Source organism: Tribolium castaneum, chromosome 8, assembly GCF_031307605.1.
Source record: "Tribolium castaneum strain GA2 chromosome 8, icTriCast1.1, whole genome shotgun sequence".
In the NCBI taxonomy this organism is placed as follows: Eukaryota; Metazoa; Arthropoda; class Insecta; order Coleoptera; family Tenebrionidae; genus Tribolium; species Tribolium castaneum.
In genome coordinates, this window is record NC_087401.1 from 17,012,884 (window position 1) to 17,027,350 (window position 14,467).

At 35.5% G+C, this 14,467-nt stretch overlaps 4 protein-coding genes across 4 annotated transcripts; 2 read left to right on the forward strand and 2 right to left on the reverse strand.

Moving 5' to 3' along the window:
* The first annotated feature begins 25 nt into the window (after positions 1-25).
* Positions 26-9,160, forward strand: LOC100142070 (uncharacterized protein). Its single transcript, XM_001813962.4, has 7 exons — positions 26-354; positions 407-597; positions 650-903; positions 2,979-3,226; positions 3,310-3,823; positions 6,208-6,710; positions 8,691-9,160. Exons 1-7 carry the CDS (start codon positions 307-309, stop codon positions 9,051-9,053), a joined length of 2,121 nt encoding a protein of 706 aa, XP_001814014.1. The 5' UTR covers positions 26-306; the 3' UTR covers positions 9,054-9,160.
* A 54-nt stretch (positions 9,161-9,214) lies between these two features.
* Rab35 lies at positions 9,215-10,127 on the reverse strand. Its single transcript, XM_961953.4, has 2 exons — positions 9,943-10,127; positions 9,215-9,882 (listed from the first exon to the last, which is right to left on the reverse strand). The coding sequence occupies exons 1-2, from the start codon at positions 9,992-9,994 to the stop codon at positions 9,329-9,331; spliced, it is 606 nt and encodes a 201-aa protein (XP_967046.1). The 5' UTR covers positions 9,995-10,127; the 3' UTR covers positions 9,215-9,328.
* A 73-nt stretch (positions 10,128-10,200) lies between these two features.
* On the forward strand, positions 10,201-11,471 carry LOC100142272 (uncharacterized protein). The gene is made up of 4 exons (XM_001814241.2): positions 10,201-10,758; positions 10,799-11,028; positions 11,071-11,202; positions 11,267-11,471. The coding sequence occupies exons 1-4, from the start codon at positions 10,372-10,374 to the stop codon at positions 11,400-11,402; spliced, it is 885 nt and encodes a 294-aa protein (XP_001814293.1). The 5' UTR covers positions 10,201-10,371; the 3' UTR covers positions 11,403-11,471.
* unc-119 lies at positions 11,422-14,025 on the reverse strand. Its single transcript, XM_001813923.4, has 3 exons — positions 13,574-14,025; positions 13,352-13,524; positions 11,422-11,888 (listed from the first exon to the last, which is right to left on the reverse strand). Exons 1-3 carry the CDS (start codon positions 13,918-13,920, stop codon positions 11,770-11,772), a joined length of 639 nt encoding a protein of 212 aa, XP_001813975.1. The 5' UTR covers positions 13,921-14,025; the 3' UTR covers positions 11,422-11,769.
* Positions 14,026-14,467: the final 442 nt, after the last annotated feature.

The following is a 14,467-nucleotide window of genomic DNA, read 5'->3' on the forward strand; positions in this document are numbered from 1 at the left end:
TGAATGAAGGGAATATTTGATAATGGCGCTGCTCGGTCGGTAAGTCGGTAAAAGTGACAGCTCGCGGCAAACACTGTCAAAAACCTGCCAAACGTTTTATAAATAAGCGTAAAAATTCAAGTGTTATTAATGAATTTATCTCAACCGATTGATCGTTTCGCCCCCATTTCACCGTCATCATAACCAAATTGCAGTTTTCAGTGCCATTCATATTTTCCCCCAACCATGTAACCAAAACCGAAAAAACCAAACTCGAGTGAGTGAAAAACCACTCAGTTCATTCCCACGCCACCGTTCTCCTCAGCAATGGCTTCAATCGAGTACGATTTGGACACATCTGGGGGTCTCATGGACGTAAGTCGCGCAAAATGGCGGATTTCCGCAGCCTTTGTGTGCGCTTTTGCAGCAAATCCAGGCTCTGATCGCGCCCCCGCAGTCCGAGGACACGAAATCGCGCAAGGGGGCCACCGCCACGGAGCACCCGTACTTCAAGCGGCCGGGAAAGGGGCACAACCACGACAGTTGCGACGCGTGCGGCGAAGGGGGCGATTTGATTTGCTGTGACAAGTGTCCGTCGAGTTTTCATCTGCAGTGCCAGTAACACGGGGACGCCCCGGTTTGTGGTTTTGGCTAAACGGTTGCGTTTCAGTGATCCCCCATTGGAGGAGAAGGATATACCGAGTGGAGAGTGGTTGTGTCACAGTTGTAAATATGCAAAAAAGAGCAATGCGCCCCAAACGAGGAACAAACGCTCGGCGTCCACGCCGGCGGGGAAAGCCCCCAAAAAGGCGAAAGTCAGTCCGATGGATTTGTTAATTCAGGCTGCGAGTTCAATGAATCCCAAGCAGTTTGATTTGCCCAGGAGTATGAGTGTACCGTGCATTTTTCCAGGGACTGATAAAGGTTTGTTCAGGTTGTTTTGTTCTTTTTTTCCATGAGATCAATTTTTTTTTTGATTTTTTTTTGTTGTTTAAATTCAACAAGGAATCAATTTTTGACACGGCCTGCTCTAATTCAGTTCATTTTCGATCACATGTTATAATTTTACAGCGTCAAGTTATAAAAAGTCTTTAGATCAACTCTTGCTGTGGAATTTAGATTGCTAGATTTTTATTGTCTTTGATAGATTATCGTTTTATTCTGTTGAAGTGTCAAACGTGCTACTTGCACGTATATAGTAACCGAAGAAATCAACATACCTTCAAAATTTCACAGCAAGAGTTGATCTAAAGTCTTTTTGAACGCATTATATAATATTACAGGATTTTTGTCAAAATAAAAACCACTAAACTCGCAGTTAAAAAAATAAAATCGCTTCAGACTGTTAGAAAATTAACAATTTTGTAGAAGTTATTTGATTTTTGATGATTTCTGGCTCAAAAATATCGAAACCAGGTGTTGGAAATTTAAAATCGCTTTATTCTATCCAACAAAACAACGTGATTTATTTGAAAACATTTTATTTTTTAAGATTTCTGCCTTAAAACGACGAAAATCGTAGTCAAAAATATAAAATCGCTTAAACAGTTTGGAAGAAAACGATTCATTTTGGACAATTTCTTGCTTAGAAACGTAGAGAATTGGTTGAAAACTCCGCATTTCGAACGATTCTTTGCTCAAAAAAAAAAAAATTCATAAAACTGGCTAAAAAAAACGGTTTATGTATTAGTTTGGAAGAAAACGATTAATTTTGGACAATTTCTTGTTTAAAAATGAGAAAACTCTGAGAATTGTCTGAAAACGGCTTATTTTACCTGAAAACGATATTTATGTTATAGTTTAGATAAAAATAAAAATTTGAGATAACGTTTTTGTTTTTTGATTTTCGATAATTTTTTGCTTAAAACGTTATCACCTATTGTCTAAGACCTAAAATGGCTTTATTCTGATGAAGAAAATAACAATTTGGGCATTAATTTAACGGAAAACATATAATTTCGGATTATTTCTTTTTCTCTAAAATGACAAATAATAATAATAATAATAATAAAAGCCTTTATTCAAGAAAAGAATGTGAGAAGGCAAAGTTTAGCTAACCTCTCACAAAACAAAACAAAAACATACATTTTTCAAAATAAATTAAAAAACCAAAACTAAAAATAAATGCGAAAAGAAAAACTTAAAATATTAATATTAGAAAATAATATAATTTTTAAATAATAGTAAAAGAAAAAATATGTGTCCTGAATACTTTGAAAAAAATAATAATAATAAAAATAAAGATACAAAATGAAAACAAAACAACAAAAGAATAATTATTCAATTAATAAAAAATTTAACTTTATTGCCTTGCTGCAGAAATTTTTTATTCGATTATTAATACGAGAAAAAAGGGTGCAGTTCAAAAGGGTTTCCCAAATTTTTGTACAATTGGCTTATTGTTTAAACTTGTTAAAAATTTAATTGATTGATTTTTCTATAAAAAAAAATATGTTCAAATCGCATAACTTTCTGAAGGTCTTAGCAACAATATAGCACATAAAATTGAAGAAAAAATTTCGTCTCATTTGAAAATAAAATGAAAAAAAAATTTTTTTTGCTCATTTTTTTCTGTAAGACAATGATTTCTTCTAGGAACAACATCCATAAAATAAAAAATTGAGTTAAGTTGTTACATAATTATAAGCCACTCTGAAAACATGGATTAAACAAGACTGTTACGTTTCACTTAGTAAAATCAATGTTGCAATTATTATAACAGCCTGTTTTATTGATTTCATTTTCATTTTTAATTTACTCTTTTTTCTAATCGATTTACTTAAATAATTTATTCAGCAGATTCTATTGTGTACTCGTTTCGTAAAACTCATTTGTAATTCAGCGTTTAAAATTCAGTAGTCACAAGTAAACGTCGATTATTGATTTAGTTTTGTCTTTGTCTTTCCGTCTGGTAATAAATACAAAATATTTTGCTAGAATTTTAACTTTAATTTTTGTACTTTTGTAGGCGTTTTAAATGTTGTATCTAATTTTTTCAGTCGAAGCCCCATATTCTCGCAACGGCCGCAAAAGCATGAAAGTCCACAAAGACCACGAGAAAAAACAAGATGCTACAATTTTCCTTCCAGCAAAGAAATGCCACGAATGTCGCAAATCTTGCCGTGTAGCTCCGCTAATATCGTGCGACTTTTGCTCCCTATACTTTCACATGGATTGCTTAGATCCACCGCTAACAACGCCACCTAGCGGCCGCTGGATGTGCCCGAATCACGTCGAACACTATCTCGTAAGTTTTCGGCAAAAAATATAAGTTGTCCGATTTTAAAAACAAGTTTCTAAAACACCCTGAGTTATTATTTGTTTTGTTAGGACTCTAAACTGTTGACTTCGATTTCGGCCACCGAACGCATCAAACTGTGGGATAAATTCAACGGTCCCGTCGATCAAGACGCCATACGTTTGGAGTTTTTTCGTAAAATTCACAGTAAAAATCCGCCGTTTCGTGTAAAAATTAAATTGGCGTCGAAAAATCGCGTTAAAGTACCGGCAATGGTCAAATATCATTATCGTAAACCGGTGAAATTGTTGCCGAGTTTGAAGGATGTCTTGCGGTTAGAGAGTGTGTTAAACAATCGAGAGCAGATGGTTGAGGACGCTGTTAAGTGTGAAGATGTTGAAGTTGTACAAAGTTTGTGTAACGGTCCGGAGGATCAAACGTGTGATAAAAGTACAGATGAAAATACGAATAATACTCAAGAGGACGACACAAAGGAGGATTTTTGTCGAAATGGTTGTATTAAAAATGAGGTAATGAATGGGGCAACGGTTGACCAAAAGGACAATATTTTTTTGCCGGACGTCGTCTCGGATATTACGAACGAAGGTGAGTTAACAATTCATTCAGAAATAAATAAAATGCACTGACCTTTTATGCCGAAGTCCCGTCTTAAACGCACCCACTGAAATAAAAATAAGGAAATTAGAACAATGTGCCATTAAATTATCGTTGTTTAGATTTTTTACTTTGGCTAGGGACATTTAATAGGTTGGTATCGCCGTCGTTGCTATGGAAACGGTTATTTTTTCTGTCCTGTTACCAACCCATTAGCAAAAACAACTTGTTTGGAAAGCAGTTTACTTCATGCAGCACTCGCTGCGCTCGTGGAGCAAACAAGGTGCTCATGTGATTGCACTTTCCAAACTCGTTGCGAAATTTTTCTAAAAATAATTGCAGACGAACCGTTTAATCCGGATTGTGTGCTTCTTTTCTCCCTTAAAATCTAATCCATTAGCACACACTAACACAAACCACTTTAAATCGTAGTAAATTTTGATTTAATTTAAGACGCGTCCGTTCGCGACAACAGCCCGTAACAAACTGATAAATGAAACGGCACTAAATAGGGAGAAAACGTCACCCACAAAAAATATAATCTGGGAGATAACTTACTTGAGAGAGGTGGGAAACAAATAGGCTTGAGTGAGTCATTGTTTTTTGTTGCGACTTCGACACTTATTGTGGCTGTTTTTTTGAAGGTCATCTCTTAAGCAAATAATTTTAGCGAGGTTTTTAAATATTCGTTATTTCGTTATTCTAAAAATTAAAGTAAAACCATTTTAACGAGAGAAATTTTTGTGTTTCTAACTAAAAGGGCGACCTGATTTCTTGCTAAAATAATTACATTTATTCTGAAAAATATTCCAAAGCGTTCAATGGAAACAAAAATTATGTGGACCTAATTTTTATTTTAGTAGAATTTCGCCAGAAAAACTGTGTTACTGGCCTAAAAATAAAACTATGTTCGGTCAAATAATTTTATTATTTTTCGGGTAATTTTTGACGAAATTTTACAAACTTATCGTGTTTTTAACCAAAAATTGTGGTGTTTCTAGCTCAAGTAGACAAAAATGCTTGAAAAAGTTACATAATTATATTTATTTCGGTTAACACATATCATGAGTTTTCCGGTAAGATGTTATGGAATAATCGTATTTTTTATTAAAGATTGTGTTAAAATGTTCTAATAGTGCAAAAATAATGTACTCGCTTGTGTATAAAAAAATTCTAGCATCTCGAAAATTTTGCTACACAAAAAAAAACGTTGCAAGAAAAATTTCCACAAAAAGGCAATTCCAAACAGAAAATCGAACTTTGGATTCGAAGTTATCAGAAAATTCTGCATAAGGATCAGTTTTAGAAAGTGCAATTTCCCACATGAGCACTTTGTTTGGTCCACGAGCGTAGCGAGTGCTGCATGAAAAAAATGTTTCTTACAAAATGATTTTTCTATTTTTCTTATGTGTTTAATTCCTCTATAATTTTGTTAAATAGAATTAGATATTTTTTTATTATTATATTTTGTATTATTTTATTATTTTTCTGTTTTTTTCCATTTATTGTCTGGGCCAAAACCTTGATCAGCTTTGCTGCCTTTTAGTCCAATTTGTGGTAAGAATAACTTGTAGAAAATTTTAATTTTGTTATCGTATTATTTTTTCTTGTAACTATTTTACTGCCATAAATAAATTATTATTATTATTATTATTATTATTATTATTATTATAAAGTGCGAATATGGGAAATTGCTTTACAAACAAGTAAGGTACAATATTTTTTGTAACAAATCTCTCAAAAAAATTTAATAAAAATTAATATTTTTTATAATTTAGTGTTTATTCCTAATGTGTTGGTAACAGGACAAACAATCAAAAATTTGGCAAGAACTGTCACTTATCGTAAAAAAATAACCGTTTCCATCTCAACGATAGCGACACCAACCTATTAAATGTCCCCAGCCATTGTTGCAAAGTAAAAAACAACACAATGAGTACAAAAAAATTTGAGTAAAAACTCAAAATACTCGAAGATAACAATAACCATTTTCGGTGTTTATTCCAACAAAATTTCGATTGCAAATTTTGCTAAAATTTTAACTTGTATTTAAAGAAATTACGTTTATAGCTCACATTAAATTTGTGCTAGAAATCGCACGAAAAAAGCAAAGTATTAACACTGTTTTACCCCAAATTTTGTGGTTTTCTGGCTTACTTTTACAAAAAAGGCTAAAATAACAACAATTTCGCTCAAATGTAATGATTTTGATCCAATTTTGGTGAATTTTTGCAAAAAAAAAAACACCACAATCAATTTTATGACAATCAAGCAAATTCTGAAACGTAACCATGGCAACAGTTCATTGCCAACCCGAAAATCGGTTCAAATCAAGTAGGTTTGAACGTGCTAACTGTCATTAATTTTTTGTCCAGTTGAAGTCGAATTGAAGCAATTAGACGACCGATTGGTGAAACTCCTCGCTTATCAGCGCATCCAGCACCTGCTCAACCAGCCGAACAATTCCGCCAACTTAAATTTGTATCTACCGTCGAATTTGCAGAGCAAATTACGTCACATGCCTATGCCGAGTGAATTGTTGACGCCTGCCGATATCGAACGAATATCGCGCGTTTTTTCCAGTCCGAAGAAGAAAATCAAGCCGAAGTCGGCGCTTCGCGCACGTGCTATGATGTGTCCGGTGGTTTCCCCACATTTCTACAATGTGCGCACGTCCGAAGTCAGTCCGAACGATGTGCGACACGACGATAGTTTTCTCGGATTTAGGCCGACGGTTTCGGCGAGATATCCCGAAGCGGTGGCGATGAGATACCGGGTGTTGAATGTGGGGAAAGGATCGTCCAATGATGTCGATTTGGAACGGTTTGGACATTGCAATAACATATCGGCAAGGCATGCGATCATTTTCTACGATGAGGTGAGTTTTTCTAGGGAATTAGGCGAAGGAAAGTTGGTACACTCGTTTGTTATACAAGACGATAAAATTTTATTTTATCTTCCACAGCGGTCAAGAAATTCAACAATCAAAAGAACGTCAAAAACAGAAAAACAATTAAAAAAAAAACAAAAACAAGTAAACAGTGGATAAAATACCATTTTATCGTTCACTATGAAATAAAAGTTTTATCGGACTTGTCTTTCGAGAATTTCGCATTAATTATTATTATTTATTAGTGTTGAAAAATGAGTTCTTAATTTAAAAAAATCTACTCAAAAACAGTTGAAAAAAGGCAAAAATAACAAAGAAATAAAAAGAAATTGAATTAAAACGACTCGTAGCGCTTTTAAGCAGTTCATTATCTGCTACTGAACAAAATTTTGTGATAATCGAGCCAAAATTTTGCAAATAATATCCGAATAAAACAACTTGGTCAAAATTCTTACTTACCTACCAACAATAAAAAAATCGTCAAAATTACAATAACCAAAAATGTGTGTTAATAGTATGGTTTTTGGACGTAAAATTGTCTGAGGATTCCAAATCTGTTTTCATTTTTACTGTACGAATAGTAGTTTTGAAGATAATCAACGAAATAGGGTCGATTTTAATTTTTGCAATCAACAAAAAAATTAAAAAAAAAAATAAAGAGAAATTGGCCTAAAACGACTCGCAGCGCTTTTAAGCAGTCCATTATCTTTTACTGAACAAAATTTCGTGATAATCGAACCAAAAATGGGCAAATAATAGTCGAATAAAACAACTTGGTCAAAATTCTTACTTGCCTACCAACAATAAAAAAATCGTCAAAATTGCAATAACCAAAAATGTATGTTAATAGAATGGTTTCTGGACGTAAAATTGTCTGAGGATTCTAAATCTGTTTTCATTTTTACTGTAAGAGTAGTAGTTTTGAAGATAATCAACGAAAATGGTCGATTTTAATTTTTGCAAACAAAAAAATAAAAAAAATTAAATAAACAGAAATTGGTCTAAAACGACTAACAACGCTTTTAGGCAGTTTATTATCTGTTACTAAACAAAATTTCATCATAATCGAGCCAAAAATGCGCAAATAATATTCGAATAAAACAACTTGGTCAAAATTCTTACTTGCCTACCAACAATAAAAAAATCGTCAAAATTGCAATAACCAAAAATGTATGTCAATAGTATGGTTTCTGGACGTAAAATTGCCTGAGGATTCCAAATCTGTTTTCATTTTTACTGTACGAGTAGTAGTTTTGAAGATAATCAACGGAATATGGTATATTTTAAGTTTTGCAATCAACAAAAAAATAATAATAAAATAAACAGAAATTGGTCCAAAACGACTCGCAGCGCTTTTAAGCAGTACATTAACTGTTACTGAACAAAATTTCGTGATAATCGAACCAAAAATGCGCAAATAATAGTCGAATAAAACAACTTGGTCAAAATTCTTACTTGCTTACCAACAATAAAAAAATCGTAAAAATTACAATAACCAAAAATATATATTAATAGTATGGTTTTTGGACGTAAAATTGTCCAAAGATTCCAAATCTGTTTTCATCTTTACTGTACGAGTAGTAGTTTTGAAGATAATCAACGAAAATGGTCGATTTTAATTTTTGCAATCAACAAAAAAATTAAAAAAAATTAAAATAAACAAAAATTGGTTCAAAACGACTCGTAGCGCTTTTAAGCACTTCATTATCTGTTACTGTACAAAATTTCGTGATAATCGAGCCAAAATTGCGCAAATAATATCCGAATAAAACAACTTGGTGAAAATTCTTACTTGCCTACCAACAATAAAAAAATCGTCAAAATTACAATAACCATAGATGTATGTTAATAGTATGGTTTTTGGACGTAAAATTGTCTGAGGATTCCAAATCTGTTTTTATTTTTGTTCTATGACTTGTAGTTTTGGAGATAAGGTGCGAAATATTTTGTCGTGTTGTAATTTTTCAGTTCACGAAAAACTTCGAGCTGATCAACTACTCGTCCCACGGTACATTTGTGAACAACGTGCTGTTTTCAAACGACACCAATACCGAACGCCCCAAACAGTGTGAAGGAAAAATCGTTCCGTTGGAAGTCCAAGTGCGTGAAATCATTGATAGAAGACGAAAAGTAGTCCGCCAACGAAAAAACTCGTTTGAAGCGAAAATGACAGCAATAGATAACATGGATACGATGGAATGTTGTTGTACAAATGTTGGTGAATCATCATCACGTATAGGATGGGAAGGATCGGCAATTTTAAACCACGGAAGTCTTTTAAGGTTCGGATGTGTCTCGTTCGTATTTTCGATCGTCGATTGTGCGGCATAAAAAACTCACTCACAACAAAGATACATTTTTACTTGATGATTTGAATACAACATACATGATACAAACATACGATCTGTACAAAAATATGAAATAAATGCAGAATTGTGGATGTTTTTTAAAAGAGAGCGCAACAAGTAAGGACTGGAAGTAAAACGGCTATAAAATAAATACAATTCTTGTTTATATTATACATTATATACAGGGTATTCAGCCGGAGTGTGGCTTTAAGGAAGCACCTTAGGAACGAACAACATGCCTTGAACACCCTCTGCCAACTAACAGCACTTTTTCTTCCCCTGTTTGTTGCTCTTCCTCAGGTTCACCGTCTCGTTCTGCGTGATGTTCTGCCGCTCTTTCATCTCCTGCTTCGACCGGAGCACCAGTCTCGTAATCGCCATGAACATCTCCTCCACATTCACATTGTCTTTGGCTGAGGTTTCAAACAGTTGAATGTTCATCGTGTCGGCGAAACGTTGCGCATCTTCAGTCAACACCACCTTCCTGTCCGGCGTATCGTTCTTATTACCCACTAAAACTCTATTAACTACATCACAATTTTGCTCGATTTCATGCAGCCATCTCTTGACGTTAGCGAACGACTCCCCGTTCGTAACGTCGTACACCACGATCACGCCATGCGTGCCCCTGTAGTAGGTGCTCGTGATCGTGCGAAAGCGCTCCTGTCCCGCCGTATCCCAGATCTGGAGCTTCACCTTCTGCCCGTCCAGACTCACAGTCTTGATCTTGAAATCCACACCGATCGTCGTTATGTAACTGCCCGAAAACGTGTTATCGGCGAAGCGCAACAACAACGAACTCTTGCCCACGCCTAAAACGGCCAGTTTTCCCTAATTAAGAGGAAAACAGCCACAACCCCGCCCACACTTACCACTATCGCCGATTATCAACAGCTTGAATAAATGGTCGTAATCGCGGGCCATTTTCGCCGATTCTGCTACAACACCGCCTCAACTAGGCTTCGATAGCATTAATTTCGCTTTATTTGACACGGAAATCATTAAAAACACCGAATTCTAATGGGATGAGTTGTGACAGGTGACGTTCGCTTTCCCCCAAACGCGCACCAATCGCACCACAAAAAAACACCAAACCGTCACTTTATTATCACTATTAATTGATCACAGTGCCAGCCAAACGGCGGCACTGAGCCCTTATCCAAGATTATGTACGAAAATCCGCCCTAATAATTAACAAAACCCTAATAAACCCAGCAATTTGGTGATTAAATTTTGGGTTGGCGGCGCTGTCGCCAAATTCAAAAATGTCAAAATTCGCCTAACCTAAAACCTGCCCGAAAATGCGGCTTTTGCGGCCTTTCCGCGCCTTGAAAGCCTTCCGGCGCCAGTTATCGACCATCGAGCCGGTGAAACTGGCGTACGCCTCTTACGAGAGCACGAATTCGCCCAGTGACCACGACCCGGCCCCCTTGATAGTCAACCATGGCCTGTTCGGCTCCAAGTCGAATTGGAACAGTTTGTGCAAAGTGTACCACAATAAGACCAACCGCAAGGTCATCGCAGTCGATGCGCGCAACCACGGCGACAGCCCCCATACGCAACAGCACACCTACGAGCACCTAGCGCTCGATTTGCGCGAGCTTTTGACGCAGCTCAAGTTCGAAAAGGCGGCCTTTTTGGGGCACTCGATGGGCGGCCGTGCTGTGATGTATTTGGCTTTGAAATACGTATGTTGTGGGTTTGTTTCGGGTGCTTAAAGGCTTGTAGCCTGAACTTGTAGATAAATTAATCGTGGCGGACATTTCCCCAGTCACCACGAGCCCCAATTTGAAGACAATGCCGGGCCTTTTTAACGTTATGCAAAATTTAAACATGCCCAAAAATGTGTCAATGTCAGTGGCGAGGTCGCAGACTGATTTACAATTGGCTAGGTTTATTGGTGATAAGGGGTTGAGGAATTTTCTGTTGACGAATTTGGTGCAGAAATTGGACGGCAGGTGAGGCAAGCAATAAATTCACAGCCAAAAAATGTGTTTTAGTTACATGTGGAGAATAAATATACCGACTTTAATGGCCAGTTTTGAAGAAATTGCCACTTTTCCCCCCATTAATAAATACAAATTTGAGGGGCCTGTCCTATTTGTAGGGGGCGGAGCGTCTGATTATATACAGTGAGTATGGTTTTGAAATTCGGTTGGCAACGCGTCAATGTTGCCAACTTGATTGTTTTGGCAGGAAAAGTGACCACGAACAGATACTGAAGTTATTCCCCAAGGCCCAGTTTCAGTACATAGAAGGAGCAGGTCATTGGTTACACAGTGAAAAACCGTCGGAGTTCCTCCAACACACAGTCGACTTTTTAAATAAATAAATAAATAAATGGACCGAACTTAATCAGTCAATGGTATATTTTATAAATAAATGCACAATTTAGAACACATTTAAATTTATCACATTCCTAATGAAACAAGTGTTTAAACCCCTAGAAATCATTACCTGATTTTTTCGCTGCACGTTGTTTGTTGTGCAACAAACACATCTAATTTATTGCGTATTCACTTTGATTAATAAATTTTCTGCCTTCTACAAACCAAATGATTGTAGAAAAAAGCTGCAGTGCTATAGTATTATCTCGTTCAAAGCTATCGTGGAACAACAGTGCAAACACAAAAAATGTGAATCGGTGTGTATACATCGAAATTTATTGTAACAACCCTGTATAACTTTTTCGAGGTTTTTTATGTTGACATTCCTCCATTGTAAGCGTAGTCGGCTTTGTTATGCATTATTAGAAAATCATCGACGAAGTAAAAACTGTCCGAACGGGTCTCGAAAGGAGAGGCGATCATCTCATTCACTGAAAGGTTTTTTACAAGTTTAACCAACGAACGAAGCGAGTGAAGAAAGCTACAAAAAACTGGGAAATCCTACGATATATTTTATGCGACGTTTCGAATTGGCCGAATTGGAAAAGGATCCAAAATTTGGAGCAACCCAAAAAAACCGTGAAGAAGAAAAAAATACCCGAGTTTTACATTTGACGAAGTTTATCCGAAAATTTTATAAAAAAAAAGACACAAACCACGTTGCACGAAAATGCAAGAAAGTCTCTAAAATAACTAAAAAAAGGAAAAAATTACCCAATCTCATTCTATTTTGAAAAAAATCCATTTTCAAAAAATCCTTGAACAGGTCGATTTTATTTTTTTACATTTTGTTATAGTGACATTTGTAATGTCATGCGTTTTCGAGTTGTTACGTTATTTTTTATTTTTTTAAGTGACAACCGAAATTTTTATTTACATTTTGATTACTGATAATAAAAAAAATTAAAATGAAATTTTCAATAAAAATATAATTTACTAAATTAAAAAAATATTAGCAATTAAACTTAGAAGGCTTATAAGAAAAAAAATTAAAATGAAATATACAATAAAAATATAATTTACGAAATTAAAAAAATATTAGCAGTTAAACATAGAAGGCTTTATCTTTTTATGTTTGCCTTTATATTTATTTTATAGAAGGCAATTGTTTTTTTTAATAATTAGCTTGAAAACAATATGAAACCTAAACACAAAAAACAATCACTCCTTATTATATAAAGCAAGAACAAAAAAATGAGGCTCTTTATATAAAGCTTTCGATAACTTTTTTGTTTAATTTATTTATTTTTTTTTGCTTTATTTTTTGCTTTTTTTATACTTACAAGAAAGGTAATCTAAAAACGAATGTCATCATAAATGTCAGTATGGTGTCAAAATTAGCATTTAAAAAAATAAAATCGAACTGTTTGAAGATTTTTTTGAAAAATGATTAAAAATATGAATTTTGTGCGTTACTTTTGGTTCACTCTGTAGAAAATACACGCAAAAAACCTGTTTTCATGCTCAAAATAAGCAAAAAAACTATTTTTTTTTGTTTAATTTTGACGAAATTTTGCAAAATAGTCGCGTTTCTGTGAAAATAATGTGTTAAATCAACACAAAAATAACAAATAAAACGCCATTTTTAAAACAATTTTGCCAAAATTACGCAAAAAGTGATCAAAATTCCACTTTTTTGACAAAAAAAATTACATTTTCCGAAGATTTTGGCCTAATTTAGTGATTTTCCGGCCTATTTATGAGAAATTTCCTGTTTCTCTGACACAAAAAATCGGAAAAAATAACTAAAAAAGTACAACTTTTTTAAAATGCTTCATTTCTAAATTTGGAGATATTCTCGAACATATCGTAGAGTCACCACTGTTTCAGTTGGCAGTACTGACTGTAATTTTTACAGTACTGCCAACGCTACGCTACTAAAAATTTGACTTACCTAAATCGGGTGGCAGCACTGGAAATTCGTAGATGTGTTCGCACGTGTTCCTCGAGTATGGAATGCAAAACCCGAACTCAAAATCGAACGTTTTGAGCAACTTATCCCTGAAGAAGTGCCTCTCAATCATGCGAAACCTATTGACAGGCCTGCCACCCACCGTGAATTCAACCCTAAACGGACCAAAAATTACTAAAAAATTATTATGTTGGCGCCACTTACGTGGCCCCCACTGTCTTCAATTTGAGAAACTGTGGCGTGAACTGATAGCGCACAAAGCGCCCCGAATTGGGGTCGATGGCTTCGTCCCCACTTTCGGGATTTTTGTCGTTTTCGTCAACGTTCTCCGGCAGGGGTTTGGCGATCTCGAAGAGGACGGCGCCGCTCTCCAGGTCCCTGATTTTGAACCTGGTGAAGTCAATGTCGTAGATGTTGGCGTCCGGGTCGCACAAATACGTTTCTGTTATTTTCGTCAGCCGGAGGACGTCCTCCGGTGTGATGGCTTTGGAGGAGTCGGGGGGCGGGAGTGGTCGGGGGATGGTCTCGCGTTTTTCTCGAACCACACTCATTTCTTGTGCTTGGTTTTTCTACTTCGTTCACTGCTATAAACAAATAATTTGACAGGTGTGGGTGAGAAATGTCACTTGTCATGTGGCGTGCGCCCGAATGGGCACAAGATCGAACTAAAGTCTAAATATACGAGACAAATAATTTTTTTGTGCCTTTCTCGCGGAAACTATAAAAGTTAAAGGATTAGATAGTGGTTGAAATTATCTATTTCCCCGTCAAAAGCGCAAACCGCTCGGGGCAACGGTTTGGGGTACAGAGGCATTTCAATTTTCACATTAAAAAAATTCGTAACTCAAAAACTAAAAGTCGTAGGGCAAAACCGTTGGTTGCAGTGAATTCTGCTGCTCAAATTGCGTGGAATACCACCCTTTTCATAACACTAGCTTACGCTTGAAATTTTTTAAAAATTATTTTATTTTGAAAAATGGTGGATGCGCCGGGTTATTTACTAAAAAATTCATAACTCGTAAACTAAAAGTCGTAGAGCAATGCGGTTTGTTCCATTGAATTCTACGGCTCATTTTACGTATTACACCAGCTTTTTTG